The 15,789-nt window shown below is 40.1% G+C and overlaps 1 protein-coding gene across 2 annotated transcripts in view; it reads left to right on the top strand.

Annotated features, from left to right (window-relative positions):
* The window catches only part of Pigl (phosphatidylinositol glycan anchor biosynthesis class L), an 88,235-nt gene that overhangs the window by 71,525 nt on the left and 921 nt on the right, over positions 1 to 15,789 (top strand). For both annotated transcript variants that reach the window (XM_027924098.3, XM_027924097.3), the window contains exons 4-6: positions 4,640 to 4,707; positions 7,642 to 7,673; positions 10,050 to 10,183. In XM_027924098.3, coding sequence (XP_027779899.2) covers positions 4,640 to 4,707; positions 7,642 to 7,673; positions 10,050 to 10,183 — 234 coding nt within the window. The remainder of the gene's footprint in view (positions 1 to 4,639; positions 4,708 to 7,641; positions 7,674 to 10,049; positions 10,184 to 15,789) is intronic.

The following is a 15,789-nucleotide window of genomic DNA, read 5'->3' as shown; positions in this document are numbered from 1 at the left end:
TGAAGGAATATCATGAGAACCACAAAGAGTGGCTCTTTGTGGATAGGGCTCTTGAAAGTGTAAAGTTGCCCTCCACAGAAGGCAGCTCAGGAGGTTGGTTGTTGTCTTTTCTGGGTGTCAGGCTGGCTAGATACTGCACCTAACTTCTCCTTTAACCCTTAATCAGTACATATCTGTTAAATGCCTGTTATGGGACATTTACTGTGATGAGAACTAGGATTACAACAGCAAACTAAATCCACCTACTCCGTGCTCCTTTACAGCAGGGTGTCTCAACTACGGCATTATTGACATTTGGGACTGGATAGTTCTTTATTGTGGGGGCTACCCTGTGCATTGTAGATGTTTTGCTACATCCCTGACCTCTACCCCTTAGATGCTGGTAGCAACCCCTCTCCTCAGCTGTCACAATAAAAACGTGTCCAGACATCGCCAATGTCCATGGGTAAAACCATCCCCAGGTTAAGAACCAGTATCTTAGAAACCAGCATGCCCTAGGGCTGTGAGTATTCACTCAGTTGTAGAGTACTGGTCACCCCCACACACATGAGGCCCTGGATTCAATTCCTAGCACCACAAGAAAAAAAGAAGAAGAAGTAGAAGTAGCCAGACACAGTGGCCCATGCCTGTTATCCCATTGGCCTAGGAGGCTGAGGCAGGAGGATAGAGTTCAAAGCCAGCCTCAGCAACTTAGTGAGGCCCTAAGCAATTCAGCAAGATCCTGTCTCTAAATGAAATACAAAAAAGGGCTGGGGATGTGGCTCAGTGGTTGAGTGACCCTGAGTTCAATCCCCTGAGTTCAATCCCCGGTAACCCCCGCAAAAAAAAAAAAAAAATAGAAGAAAGAGGAGGAGGAAGAAACAAACTGAGGTATCCCACTGATATCTTTTTTATTTAGGGAGGGCAGCGAGTAAGATTTCCTTTGATCCAAAAGTTCTGCAAACTAGGAAAGAAGAAAAGTGGATGGAGTTCTGTGAAGAACTACAAATATGGGGCTGGAGCTAGGGCTCAGCAGTAGCCCACTTGCCTGGAATGTGGGAAGCACTGGGTTTAATTCTCAACACCACGTATAAATAAATAAAACACAGGCCTATCAACAACTAAAAAAAAATTTTTAAGAAATATTGTCATGTAAAAATCTACAAAAGTCCAGGGATGTGGATACAATCAGCTCAGCCCAGCTTGCAATAGAAAGGAGGAAGGAGGGCTGGGGTTGTAGCTCGGTGGTAGAGCACTTGCCTGGCCTATGTGAAGCACTGGGTTCAATCCTCAGTACCACATAAAAATAAATAAAATAAAGGCATTGTGTCCATCTACAACTAAAAAATAATTTTAAAAAATAAAGAAGGAGAGAGAGTATAAGATGATATAGGATGAAGAAGAAACAAATACCTTGGAAAGTTTCAAAAATAACATGGTCTGGAGAATTAGCTCAGTACAGTAGTAGAGCATGTGCTTAATATATGTGAGGTCTTGGATTTGATCCCCAGCACCAAAAAAAAAAAAAAAAGCAATTGTGCTGAATTCTACATGGCCCCAAATCCCCTAGCCAAGGGAATGGCCTCCAGCATTCCTCCCCATACCCATAATCCTCTCTCTATTCACTTGTTTTGGGGTACTAGGGATTGAACCCAGGGGTGCTTAACCACTGAGCAATATCCCCAGCCTTTTTTTAATATATTTTGTTTAGAGACAGGGTGTCTTGCTAAGTTACTTAGGGCCTCAATAAGCGCTGAGGCTGGCTTTGAACTCGCGATCCTCCTGAATCAGCCTCCAGAGCTGCTAGGATTAGAAGCATGCACTACCACGATTGGCTTTTCATTGGCTATTGAACCTAGGAGCTCATGCATGCTAAGCAAACACTCTACCACTGAACTATTCCCTCAGCCTTTTTGAAATTTTGAGTCAGGGTCTCACTAAGTTGCCCTGACTGGTCTCTAGGTTGCCATCCTCTTTAGCCTCCCAAGTAGCTGGGATTACAGTCAGAATTGTCAGAATTCCTTCTGATAACAATCTAGCTCCACCTGATGGTGACAGACTTAGAGTTAATACACTCTAGCACTGTCTGCTGTACGTTTTTAAAACGCTTTCATGTGACTTTGTTTTATCTGTACCTCCACCAATTTCACACATGAGGAAGTCAAGACATTCCAAGATGAAATAACTTCTATTAATACAGTTCTGTGATTTTTCCCAAGGAACTTTGCATAAGTAGTATCAGAGATGATTAGACTTGAGTCTCCCCTGGTTGGGTTACATGGAAAAATCATGATCAGAACCGGAAATTAAACTTTTTTATTTTAATAAATTATTTTTTAGAACAATGCTAATGTTTTGTTGTTGTTGTTTTATTTTTGTTTTTTACCATTCTGGAGGTTAAAATTCCCAAAATCAGTTTCACTGAGCTAGAGTTAATGTGTTGGCTTACAACCCCATCCTCCATAGCATATCATGCCAATTTCTGCTTCTCTTAACATATGGTCTTCTCCTCTGACTTCGATTCTCTTCTATGTCCTTCTTATGAGGACCACTGATATTACATTTGGGCCCACCAACAAATCTAAGGTCATCTCCCCATTGCAAAATCCTTAACTTGAATTACATTTGCAAAGTTCCTTTTGCCACATGAGATAACATTTACAGGTTTCAGGGATTAGGACATATTTGAGGGGTGATTATTCAGCCTAGCAAGAAATCTTACTCCAGAGCACTCATTCACACCAAGTCCTCAGAGACTGATAACCATTCTAAAGATAACTTGTCTTTAACTGGGATCTGAGCTTTACATTAAAAGGTTAAGATTTTAAGGGCTGGGGCTGTAGCTCAGTGGTAGAGCACTTTCCTTGCACGTGTGAGGCACTGGGTTCCATCCTCAGCACCACATAAAAACAAACAAATGAATAAAGGTATTGTATCCATCTATAACTAAAAAATATTTTTTAAAAAGGAAGAAGACAAAAAATTAAAAAAGAAAAAAAAATTTAGTTGTGGATGGATACAATACCTTTATTCATTTATTTGTTTTTATGTGGTGCTGAGGATCGAACCCAGCACCTCACACGTGCGAGGCAAACACTTTACCAATTGAGCTACAATCCCAGCCCTTTTTTCTTTTTTTAAAAGGTTAAAATTTGGGCTGGGATTGTGGCAGAGTGGTAGAGTGCTTGCCTCGCATGCATGGGGCACTGGGTTCAATCCTCAGTACCACATAAATAAATAAAATAAAGGTATTGTGTCCATCTACAACTGAAAAATTTAAAGAAAAAAAATGATTAAGATTTTAGAATGACAGTTCAGGGATTGGGCTGATGTTCGGGAGAGGTGGAAGTAGATGCTTCTAATAGGAATGCTCAGTTTTGATTGACCCACTCCAGGTAAACCCTTCCTATGCAGAGTAATTGATCCCAGGGAAACTGCAATAAGGGCCTGAGACAAAGGGAAGGAGAGATGGGCTCTATCAGAGAGCTTTACAGATTTCATGAAGAGGGTAGAACCCCTGGCAGAACCCTTCTCTCTGGTAGCAGGTAACCCTCTTGAGATCACTCTGAATTTACCTAATTCAGATTCATAATGTCCCAAAGAATAGATTCTGAATCTCAGGAGGGCCAATCAACATGTTTTATAATTAAAATAGAAAGACCTTCAGGCTCAATAGTATGTCCCTTATAATCCCAGCAATTTGGGAAGCTGAAGTAGGAAGATAATAAATTCAAGGCCAGCCTGGGCAATTTAACAAGACCCTATCTCAAAATAAAAAATTTTTAAAAGATTTGGAAATGTAGCTCAGTGATAAAGCACCCCTAGGTTCAATCCTAGTTCTAAAAATAAAAGCAAAGAAAAAAAAAAAGAGCAAGAGTAAATCCCTTCTCAAACTATTCTATGTCCTGTTCCAAGTCCCTTCGTCTATGCTATGGCCATCTTTCCTTGGGAAGAGCCTGCCTCTTTCCATCACCTCCTAACCAATCATTCTATTTCTTAGTCCTGTTTTCTATATTTCTTTTATTATTCAGATTACTCTTTGGATTGTCTTATTAAAATATCATTTGGTCTTATTAATCCATCTGTGCTGAATTGAATTGTAAGAACCTAGACTGAACTTGGAGTTAATAAAGAGATGTTGACATAGCTATAAAAATGGAAACAGAGACAGTCTATGAAAAGAAAAGCCTTTTCCATGAACCCAACCCCAGAGTGGACATTGGCCCTCTTGAAGCTTTTGTACCTGCAGTATCGCACAAGGAAAAGAACCTAAATAAATCAGGCAACGTCTACCTGAACAAAGGTCATACAAGAGCCAGCCAGAAAAACTATATGCTCATAAATGACTAAGCAGAAAAGTAAAAAGATATTTCAAATCCAAGTTTCTGTCATGGTGAATTCTACTCTGCTGCACTGGCCAGGAGTACACGGTAAACAGTAAAACCCATAAAAATAGTCTCCATGGTATAATCAGCCAAACCAATAGTTACACATCATTGATATGCTTAGAAATCAGTTCAGCTATTCTCAGAATTTGAAAAATGCCAGCGTTCTTCTCTCTCCTTTACTTTCCAAGGGAATGGCAATAGCTACTTGGAAGCTGAGGCAGTAAAAGAAACATTCTGACAGTTTTGAGTGAAAACCCTGTCTGTCTCTACAGGTGGTGACTTTTGATGCAGGGGGAGTCAGTGGTCACAGCAATCACATTGCTCTGTACACAGCTGTGAGGTATGATTCACTGGGTAATGGAGGTGGGACAGGGTTTGTCCATTTGCTTAGGAATCTCAGTTGCTAAAGCACTTTATCCCTGGTTATCTGAGCTCTAGGAAATATACTACTGAATTATACCACCATCACTGGTTGTGTTGCTCACTATATCTCACTAAGTCCTCTTTATGAGAAATCTCTAATAAGTCTCAGTAGGAATGTTTACCTCCTAAAGAAGTGAATTTTTTAAAATCTCCTGGATACTGCAAATGGGATAATTGATTTTATTTCTCTCTTTACTTCAACCAGAGAAAACTTCAGGGCCAATTTTGCAACCTCTGAACCACATGAACAGGACTTCAAGGAATGAGTCCTGTGAGTCAGGTGCCCCCAGCTTCATCTTCTTCCTCTCACTTCTTTATTTCTTTCTTTATTTATTTAGGTGTAGATGGACACAACACAATGCCTTTATTTTTTATGTGGTACTGAGGATCAAACCCGGGTCCCGCCCATGCTAGGCGAGTGCTCTACTGCTGAGCCACAATCCCTGCCCACTCTCACTTATTTTGGCATCTTTCGTTACAGATTTTGCTACTATCTCTAGTCTTTCTTTGTAAAAGGAGAATATCCACATCTGATAGTAAATCTCATTTGTCCTTCAAAGCTACCCTATTTTACTGATATTTGTCTTCATTTATCCTATAAAACTAAAATGGAACCTCAAAGATACAGAGTGACTTAGGATCATGCAAACACAGACCATGGTAAAGTGCTTCTGCTAGGATCCAGATCAGCAGAGTGGTGGTCTTATCTTAGATACTGAAGAAGGAAAAGGACAACCAGAAATGAAAGAGTTGTTTTATAACCTTCTTCTATAGGTGTTCAATATTCTCAGTCTGGAGCAGTGAAATATTTGAACTTGGAAATGACCTCACAGTCATTAAGTCCAACTGTTTCATTTGACCGAGGCAATGAAGCGGTATGCCCAATGCTACAAGTCAACAATGGCAGAGACAGAACCAAAATCCAGGAATCCTGGTTCTCCACTCAGTCTTCTGGCGGAAACATGTCAAAACAAATCTACATTAGGACCCTCAAGCTTTTCCTTAAATCATACATCACGTAGCGGAAGATGCCAGAAATTTTTGTTCATATATTCTTTGCAGACAGCTCTCCCTGATTCTTTGGAATCAAGGGATTCTAAGGAATCAGGGGAGGCCAGACCGTTCTCCCTCCTGTAAAGACTATTCTCTTCCTGTCCCACCCAGAGGCCGTTCTCCCTCCTGTAAAGACTATTCTCTTCCTGTCCCACCCAGAGGCCACAACTATAAAAATGTGTTGTTCATTGCATTAGGTCCATTCAGATTCAGGAGAGACCCATCCCCCCATTATAGCCAGAGATGCAATTTTTTTAAAGATACATGGAAAAATAGGCAACACAGAAATGGTCTTTCTAACCATGTAATTACCCTGAACCTTGGGCTTCCAAGACTGGTATGCATGCAAGCTGCTTGGAAACTGGAATAATGTCTCCATTCACACTCCAGGTGCACACTGAGCCTTGTGACTTCTCACCAAGTATACAGATTGTACCAGAGAGAGGATCAGATTAGGTCTCCTGCAAACAAACCAAGAGCACTTTAGCAGTCAGGGTTGCCTGGGCACTTGAGGTTGACTTGACTGGTTCTAACCCTGGTATAGTCACCACTGAAGTGGGGAAAGCAGGGAAGGCTTCATTCCAGACAGAGAACCCAGAGGGACAACTTTCTGCTGACAGAAATTCCCAGGACCATTTTCCTTAAGTGGCTGGAGTACTGCAGGCTCTCAACACTAGTGCAGGTCTTCTCCCTGCAATAGTGGAAGTCACTGTGCTTCAGATAAAACAATTTGTGGACACACCCACCATCTTTGAAAACTGTTTTCTCCATAGTCACCTGCCTGCTAAATTCACCAGATCCATTTTAGTGTGTTCACTTGTCTGGGCCTTTCTGTGACATTTGGCTCCTCCTGTCACTCATCAAAATGCTGCTTTGACTTACCTGGCACTAGCTGGTCTTCCTTCTCTCTGACCTTTCTGGCTACCTCTCAGTCTCTTTCTGGCTTCCCTCCCACCTGAGGCCCCTCCTTGTCCCTGTCCCTATGGCTGTAAGAGCCACAAGTGCAATTCCCAGGTTGTGTACACTTCAGTCTCACCTCTTCCCTTGGATATCCCCGAGCTCTGTCCGGGATGCCGAGCAAATCACCTCCTTCTCAGGATCCCAGGGCCTTTTTCAGGTTTTTCTACTGCTTAAGGTGGATTTGCTTTGACATGTTTCTGCCAGAAGACTGAGTGGAGAACCAGGATTCCTGGATTCTGGTTCTATCTCTGCCAGGGGGTCAGTTCCATAGGCTTTTCAACTGTCTCTCAAGTCAGATACTAATAAGTGTGTATGTGTGTTGAATCAGAAAATTACTCACTCTCTCCTCTGTTCCTAAGCTTTCAATACAACAAAACAGAAAACAATTTGGAAATTACTGCTGTTGGTTCATCCTGTCCCTTCTGGGGATAGGGGAGGTCAGAAAAGAGAAAGGAAATATTAGGAAAGAAATGTCAATGAATATTTTAAATATTTAATGTATTTTAAAATATTCTCCTACTATACTCAGGTCACAATTACAAGAGAAAAATTTTGAAGAATCTGAGGTAATCACTTTCATCTCAGGCAAAGCTTGGCAGAGTCATATAGACCCGCCTCTGGATTAGTTGTCCTTGGGTGAGGTGCCCACCCTGGTCCCTTCAACTGTAGCCAGAGGTATGGAATCCCAGAAATTTGATGATTTATGCAAAAGAAACCACCTGGGAACCTATGTAAGGGGACCATGGGCCCTGTCACCCTTCCTCAGAAGTCCCTTCACGTTAGTACAAAGGACTATGCGATTCTCACCTTCTCTCACGCTTGTCCTTTCCTCTTCCAGGGCCCTGCACTCCGAAGGGAAGTTCCCTAAAGGTAAGACCTGTTCCTATTGCAGAAAGTCACTAGAAGCTATCCTTCCAGGAGATTTACCAGAGGGAAATTTGCAAATACCGTCAGCCAAATTCCTCAAGTTCCATATCCATGTATTTAACAACCATATATCAAAATTACTTGGGGTTGAGGGGATGCTGTCTGTACTGAATATAAGTGTAACAACTATTTACATAGCATTTACATTGTACTAGGTATTATAAGGTGAGATGTTTTAAAGTATACAGGGAAGACATGCATAGATTTTATGCAAATAGTCTTGTCATTTTCTTTTCTCTCTCTTTTTTGTAGCAGGGATTGAACCCAGGGGACTTAACCACTGAGCCACATCCCCAGATATTTTTTATTTTTTACTTTGAGACAGGGTCTCACTAAGTTGCTTAGGGCCTTGCTAAGTTGCAAAAGTTGGCTTTGAACTTGCAATCCTCCTGCCCCAGCCTCCCAAGTCACCAGGATTACAGTTGTGTGCACCATGCCCAGCTACTCTGTCATTTTCTATGAGAGACTAGAGCATCATGGTATCTGTGCGGGTCCTAGAACAAATTTCCCTGAAGTTGAGAGACGATTGTACACAGAGGCTGCTCTCAGCAGAGCAGAGGCATACTTCCTGACTCAGATCTCTCAGGTTGTATCATTGGCAAGTGCCCTGTCAGCAGATTCTGGATGTGCAGAAAGACCATGTTTGTCTCCTCACCCGTCTAGTTTTCTCATAGGGTAGGTCTTTTCCACTTCTGGTATTCTGCAATCTGTTTATCCAAACTCAAATTCTAGCTCCCATTAATTAACCAAGATGTAAGTGCCTGACAGGTGCCTGATAGAATAAACTGCTTGAAAGAGAAACTCTTCCTAGCCCACAGGAAGGTATTTGACCCCATTTGATCATTTCCACATGACACTCCTGTTTAACCTTCTGAGTCAGTTTCAGGTTTGTCCTGCCTCACAGGAGAATATGAAAATTGAATCAATGAGGCTGGGCGTGGTGTTGCACTCCTAATCCCTGGCTCAGGAGGCTGAGGAAGAAGGATTGCATGTTTGAAGCCAGCCTTAGCAACTTAGTGAGGCTGTAAGCAACTTGGTAAGACCCTGTCTCAAAATAAAAAGTAAAAAGGTCTAGGGATGGGCTGGGGCTGTAGCTCAGTGGCAGAGTGCTTTCCTAGCATGTGTAAGGCACTGGTTCCATCCTCAGCACCACATAAAAAAATAAATTAATAAACAAAGATATTGTGTGTCCATCTGCAACTAAAAAATGTTTTAAAAAAAAAAAAAAAGGTCTAGGGATGTAGTTCAGTGGTTGAGTGGCCTTGGGTTCAATCCCTGGTACCAAAAAAAAAAAAAAAATTGAATCAATGAGACATAAGTAGCATGTGCCCTTTCCAGATGGCTTTACTTAGCTTACCAAACTGTGAAGTCTTTGGAACATGACTAAAATTCATTTTATTTTTATATCAATCCTGCGAGAAGGGCAGGTCCCACACTGGCTATACAGAGCCAATGCAGCCAGGTGCAGTGGTGCACACCTATAATTCCAGCCACCTAGGAGGCTGAGACAAGAGGATCACAAGTTCAAGGCCAGCCTCAGCAACTTAGATCCTGTCTCAAAACAAAATAAAAAGAGCTGGCATGGAACTCAGTGAAAGAGCATCCCTGTGTCCAATTCCCAGTACCCTCCCCCTCCCCCCCACACACAAAAGCCAGATTCAGGGCTGGGGCTGTAGCTCAGTAGTAGAGCACCTGCCTTGCACATATGAGGCACTGGGTTCCATCCTCAACACCACATAAAAATAAATAAATAAATATATTATGTCCATCTACAACTCAAAAAATATTTAAAAGGAAAAAAAAAAAAAAAAAAAAGCCAGATTCAGTGGCATCTTAGTCCCAGCTACTTGGGAGCCTAAGGCTGGAAGACACTTGAGACCAGAAGATCAAAAGCAGGCTGGGAAGGGAAGGAGAGAGGGAGGAAGACTGAGATTCAGAGCAGTTAAGGGGCTTTCCCAAGTTCTTGAGCAGTTAGTTTTGGATCAGTTCTTGAGCAACAGAGCTAGAAATATGTCTCTAGCTCCCCAGTATAGAAATTCCTGTTTCCCTCGGCCTTGAGGTAGCCAGATCCGGATCTCTAGCTGCCCATCTCTTCTCAATAAGACACAGAGTGAGGTAGAGGGTAGCCAGCCAGGTCTCCTGTGGCCCTTTCACTCTTCCTCTCTGCAGGAATAATGGGCAAAGAGCAGCTTTGGTGCTGTGAAGACACCTGGCAACTCCAGCCCTGCCCTAAGCCATAGAGGTGGTGGGAGTTTTCGGGGGGAAAATCTGACTGGGAGCAACAAGGCTCTTTACTTTTCTCCATCCCCTCCCCACCAGGGTGTTCTGTGCTCACACTTCAGTCTGTGAATGTGCTGCGCAAGTATCTCTTCCTCCTGGACCTGCTCTGGTCTCTGCTGCATACTCAGGACATCCTCTTCATGCTCACCAGCGAAGAAGTGGCACAGGCAAAGGTGAGGATTACAAATTCCTGGACACCTTAGTCAGATCTGGGCCAGGCCTCTTGGCTTCTCAAAATTCTGCTCTGCAGAGGCAATTCCCATAGTCCTTTCACAGCGGCTTAGCATCTCCCCCTGAGTTTTACTACTAAGCCAGCTAGACCTTGGCAGGCAGAAATTTTCAATGACTTTGAACTTTTTTCCTGATTACAGTAAAACAACAAAGAACCTAAATTACATATACTCCTTATAGAGAATCAAGAAAATAAAAGTAAGAAATAAAAATTATCCACAGTCCCACCACTCAGAAGTAATCATCATTAACATGTTGGGCTACATGCTACTATTATATAATGGGATCACACTTTGTTTACTGTTTAAAATCTGCTTTCTTGGGCTGGGGATGTGGCTCAAGTGGTAGCGCGCTCGCCTGGCCTGCGTGCGGCCCGGGTTCGATCCTCAGCACCACATACAAACAAAGATGTTGTGTCCGCCGAAAACTAAAAAAATAAAATAAATATTAAAAAAAAAAATAAAATCTGCTTTCTTTAACAAAATATTATGAATATTTTCTCCTATGTCACTAAGTGTTCCAACTATAATGCCTGCCTATAATTCATTTGTATGGATATACCATAAATATGTCATGAATTCCTGATCATTAGATATTTCAGATTTTCCAGTTTTCCAGTGCTCCTAGCTTGAGTCTAAAAGGAATTCAGACCTGCCAGGATCCTCTGTAAAGAGCCAGTGGGGCAGACAGCCGAAAGCCCATTTGCGAACTGAGGAAGAACCAGACCCACCCATGCCCTCCTAGTGAAAGTTTAGCTGTCAGTGGGGCAGGTGATTGTCGGAATCATTAGAGATGAGGAGATGAGACGAGCTCCAATTTGTCTCCAGGTGCAATCTGTAGAAGACTTAAGTCCACCTCAGAGACACAGGTAGCCTTATTTTCTCAATAAGCATTTATTCCTACTAAAAGGCACTTTGCTAGATGCTTAGAATGTATGTTGAGCAGAAATATTAATCCTCTCTTGTTGCTTTAATAGTTCATTAATTTTTTTCGTTATTATTTCTGTCCTCCTCTATTCATGTTTTATTCTGGTTTTTTTTTTTTTTTTTTGAAAGGTTAGGCTTCTTTTTATTTTCAGTCTTTAAAAAAAACTATACTTTAGGGCTGGGGTTGTAGCTCAGTAGTAGAGTGCTTGCCTCACCACGTGAGGCCCTGGGTTCCACCCTCAGCACCACATAAAAACAAATAAATAAAAATATTGTGTCCATCTACAACTAAAAAAATTTTTTTAAAAAACCGTACATTAATACTATTAATTTCCTTTAATGTAATCCTTTAAGTTTCCATTGTGAGTTTCTTTTCAATCCATGAGGTTTCAGGGATGTATGTTAGAGTTTGCAGATGTTTTTCAACCTTTATTATTTGCAGTTCCATTTTTGCCTACTTACAAAAATTTATCTGTAACTCAAAAATCAATTCTAGTGTGATCTCAAATAATACAAGCATATAGCCCAACATGTTAACAATGATTACTTCTGAATGGTGGGATTATGGGCAATTTTTATTTCTTATTTTTTGCTTTTGTGAGCACTGACATAGTCATTTAAAAAGCAGTGAAAAATTTGAGCCACACATGCATGTTTCCAGGAAGATTGAGGCAAAACTACCTTGTTTCAGTCTCATACTACAGAAAAAGTATCCTTTTAGTGATGTATTTAATGCCACATTTTCTTATTTTATGATTTTTGTTGATTTTACTGTTTAAAATGACTGAAGTAGCCAGGCGCAGTGGTGCACACTCAGGAGGATCACAACTTCCAAGGCCAGCTGGGCAACTTAGCAAAACCCTATCTCTAAGGGCTGGGGATGTAGCTCAGGTTTTTTTTTTTTTTTAAGTCTGAAATACAAGGCTGAAGCTGTCTAGTGTCCTTAAACAAAAGAGGCTATGATAGGCCTTATGGAAAAAATAGATATATTAGATAAGCTTCATCACACACATGAGTTCTAGTGCAATTGGCACTAGTTCAATGTAAATCAATCAGCAAAGTGTATATTAAATAATTTCTCTTTAAACAGGAACACACATAAAACAATGTTATATATTGATGTGTTAATGAAAATGTGACCAGAGACTCACAGGAATGAGCAGTAGTCCAGTATTCACTAATTCAGTGTTCTAGTGACTTGATAGAATGGCCACAAATAATGAGAATATTCCTTTGTTGTTGATTTTTTAATGTAACTGTTTTGTGATCAATGAGTTTTGTGATCAATTATTTTATGCTTTTATCAAAGCATAAAATAAGAAAATGTGGCATTAAATACATCACTAGAAGGATAATTTTTCTGTAGTGTGTAACCTGAAACAAAGGTAGTTTTGCCTCAATCTCCCTGACTCACAGCTTCAAGTTTGGGTCCCCAGTCTAGCAGAACCCACAATGCTCCCAATCTTCCTGGGCCTTCAGTCAGTGAGCCCTCCACTTCAACCACTCATACTTGTTTATATTTTGTAGGTTCATGATACTGTTGGTTTTAGTTTTGACCCATCTGCATCTTTTTTTTAATCCTCTTTATATTTTTCTACCATGACTACAATATGGAACAGGAAGCATAAATTTGTCGCATCTTGACCAAGTAAGAACAGCCAAAGTATTTTGAGAATAAGAAAATTAAAAAGCCAGGCACAGTGTCACATGCCTGTAATCCTAGCAACCTGAAGACCAAGGGCAGAAGGATCGCAAATTCGAGGTCAACCTTAGGAATTTACTGAGACCCTGTATCAAAATTAAAAAACAAAAGGGGGGGGGGGGCTGGGGATGTGGCTCAAGCGGTAACATGGTAGCGCGTTCCCCTGGCATGGGTGCAGCCCGGGTTCGATCCTCAGCACCACATACAAACAAAGATGTTGTCTCTGCGGAAAACTAAAATGTAAATAAAATATTTTTTTAAAAAAAGGGTTGGGGGTTTAGCTCAGAGGTAGAACACCCTGACTTCAATCCCCAGTGAAGGAAAGAAAAAGAGAGGGAAGGAGAAAGAAAGAAAAGGGAGAAGGGGGAAGAGAGGGAGAAAAGAAGGGGAGGAGTGGAAAAGAAAGAACAAGTAACTTATTTGAACTTATTTGCTAGCAAAGTGGAAAAGATCATTACTGAAGCTTTAAATGAAATGGGTTTATAAATTGTTACAGCCTTTTAAGGAAACAAAAGTAATGAATGTCAGAAGGGTTTCAGAAATTGTTCTTACCTTTGCATGTTTTTGATACATTAAGCAAAAACCAACAGGTTACAGAACAGATTTATAGAGTATCTAGATGGTGGAATTTAATGTGAATTTTATCTTTTTCTTTTAAAATATAACTAATTATACTATTTATAGAAACTCTCGTCCAATAATTTATACTTTTAGAATTTTATCCTAAGGAAATGAACAAAGATGTGTCCAGGAACTTATATGCAATGTTATCATTAGTATAATTTTTAAAAACATTTTTTTAGTTGTACATGGACACAATACCTTTATTTTATTTATTCATTTTTATGTTGTGCTGAGGATCGAACCCAGTACCTCACATGTGCTAGGCAAGCATTCTACCACTGAGCTATAACCACAGCTTTCATTAGTATAATTTTTAAATATTTATTTTTTTTAGTTGTAGTTAGACACAATACCTTTATCTTATTTATTTATATGTGGTGCTGAGGATCAAACCCAAGGCCTTGCACATGCTAGGCGAGCACTCTACCGCTGAACCACAACCCCAGCTCCTCACAGTAAAATTTAGAGTAGCTAAAATAGGAACAATATTCAGCAGGTGAATGAAATAGTAAGCCAGCCTTATTTTGAAGAATATTTAGTGAAAATGCTCCGAAAGCAGAAACACAAAACTTTATACCCAATTTTGATTTTTATGGGGCTATTCCTTCTAACTTTTGAGCAAAAACAATAATTTAAAAAATACACTTGGTAGCTGGGCATGGTGGTGCATGCCTGTAATCCCAGCAGCTCAGGAGGCTGAGGCAAGAGGATCATGAGTTCAAAGCCAGGCACTAAGCAACTCAGTAAGACCCTGTATCTAAATAAAATACAAAATAGGGCTTAGGATGTGGCTCAGTGGTCAGGGACCCCTGAGTTCAATTCCCAGTGCCCAAAAAAATAAAAATAAAAAATACAGTTGTTAAAATACAATGAATAATTTTTTATTATTTTTTTAGTGGTCAATGGACTTTTACTTTATATGCAGTGCTAAAGATTGAACCCAGTGCCTCACACATGCCAGGCAAGTGCTCTATCACTGAGCCACAACCCCAGCCCCGACAATGAATAATTTTTGTAAGTGCCCATCTTATTGAAGGAATGTTAAAAGTCATTGAAAGATTTAAGCACTTGGGCACTATACTGTGGGAAACCCTTTTAACTTAGAATCTGTTCCAAGCTGACAGATCAAGTATGGTTTGGACTACAAAGGTCATCCTTTCTCCCAGTGCTTTTTTTTTTTTTAGAGAGAGAGAGAGATTTTTTTTAAAAATATTTTTATTTTTCAGTTATCGGTAGACACAGCATCCCTATTTTATTTTATGAGGATCAAACCCAGCACCCTGCGCATGCCAGGCGAGCGTGTTACCGCCTGAACCACATCCCCAGCCCTCTCCCAGTGTTTTTGTAAACATTTTGATTCTCAGCACCACATGTAAATAAAATAAAGGTCCACTGACAACCAAAAAAATATTTTTTTAAATAAATAAATCAACATTTTATTTTTATTATGGTTTTCAAAATATTAACATTATTCTCTTGAGTTCATGTATCCTTTTTGTTTTCTTTTTTTTAATTTTTTTTTTTTTAGGTGGACACAATATCTTTATTTTACATTTATGTGGTGCTGAGAATTGAACCCAGTGCCTCATGCATGCTAGGCGAGTGCGCTACCACTTGAGCCACATCCCCAGCCCCTCCTTTTTGTTTTCTGATAATAAATTTCACTTATAATTTTCATTGTGTTTGCTGTGGAAAAAATACTATGTAACATTTTTCCTAGATTGTATAGTGAGATAGTTCTATTCCGATTCCCTTTACCATCCAAATCATGATTATCACAAGTAAGTTTACAGCTCTAAAACCACATATATTCTGACAATAAATATTTACATTTACATTAAGGTTTACATAAAGGTTTGCAATAATATTAACTTAGTTAAGTTATGGTACTTAGAGAACAATAGCAATTTTTTATATATATGTCCTACATAGTTAAACCAGTTACCATGATCTGTTTAAAAATGGAACTGTACTAGGTCCAAATAACAAGAAAATATACATTTCCTCTGTTAGGTGGGAAGACTAACCCATACCTGTGTACCTTCCTTTTTTTTTCCCAATAGTGATTATGTCTTCCAGTTTACCTAATTCAGAGAAGTCTGGGCATAGCATTCTAGCCTGCTTCCCCTCGGACACCTCTGTTTGTGTTGTATAGGTAAGGTAGCAGAGCAAAATGAGGCTCTAGAGTCCATCAGATGGCTCTGGGTTTGAATCTCGGCTCTGCTACCTACTAGCTATTTGAGATTAATGAGTGTCCTCATCTATTTACTGGGGGGAAAAAAAGCAATAATAATAG

The sequence above is a fragment of the Marmota flaviventris genome, chromosome 17 (genome assembly GCF_047511675.1).
Source record: "Marmota flaviventris isolate mMarFla1 chromosome 17, mMarFla1.hap1, whole genome shotgun sequence".
NCBI lineage: Eukaryota > Metazoa > Chordata > Mammalia > Rodentia > Sciuridae > Marmota > Marmota flaviventris.
This window is presented reverse-complemented; position numbering and strand designations above follow the sequence as displayed.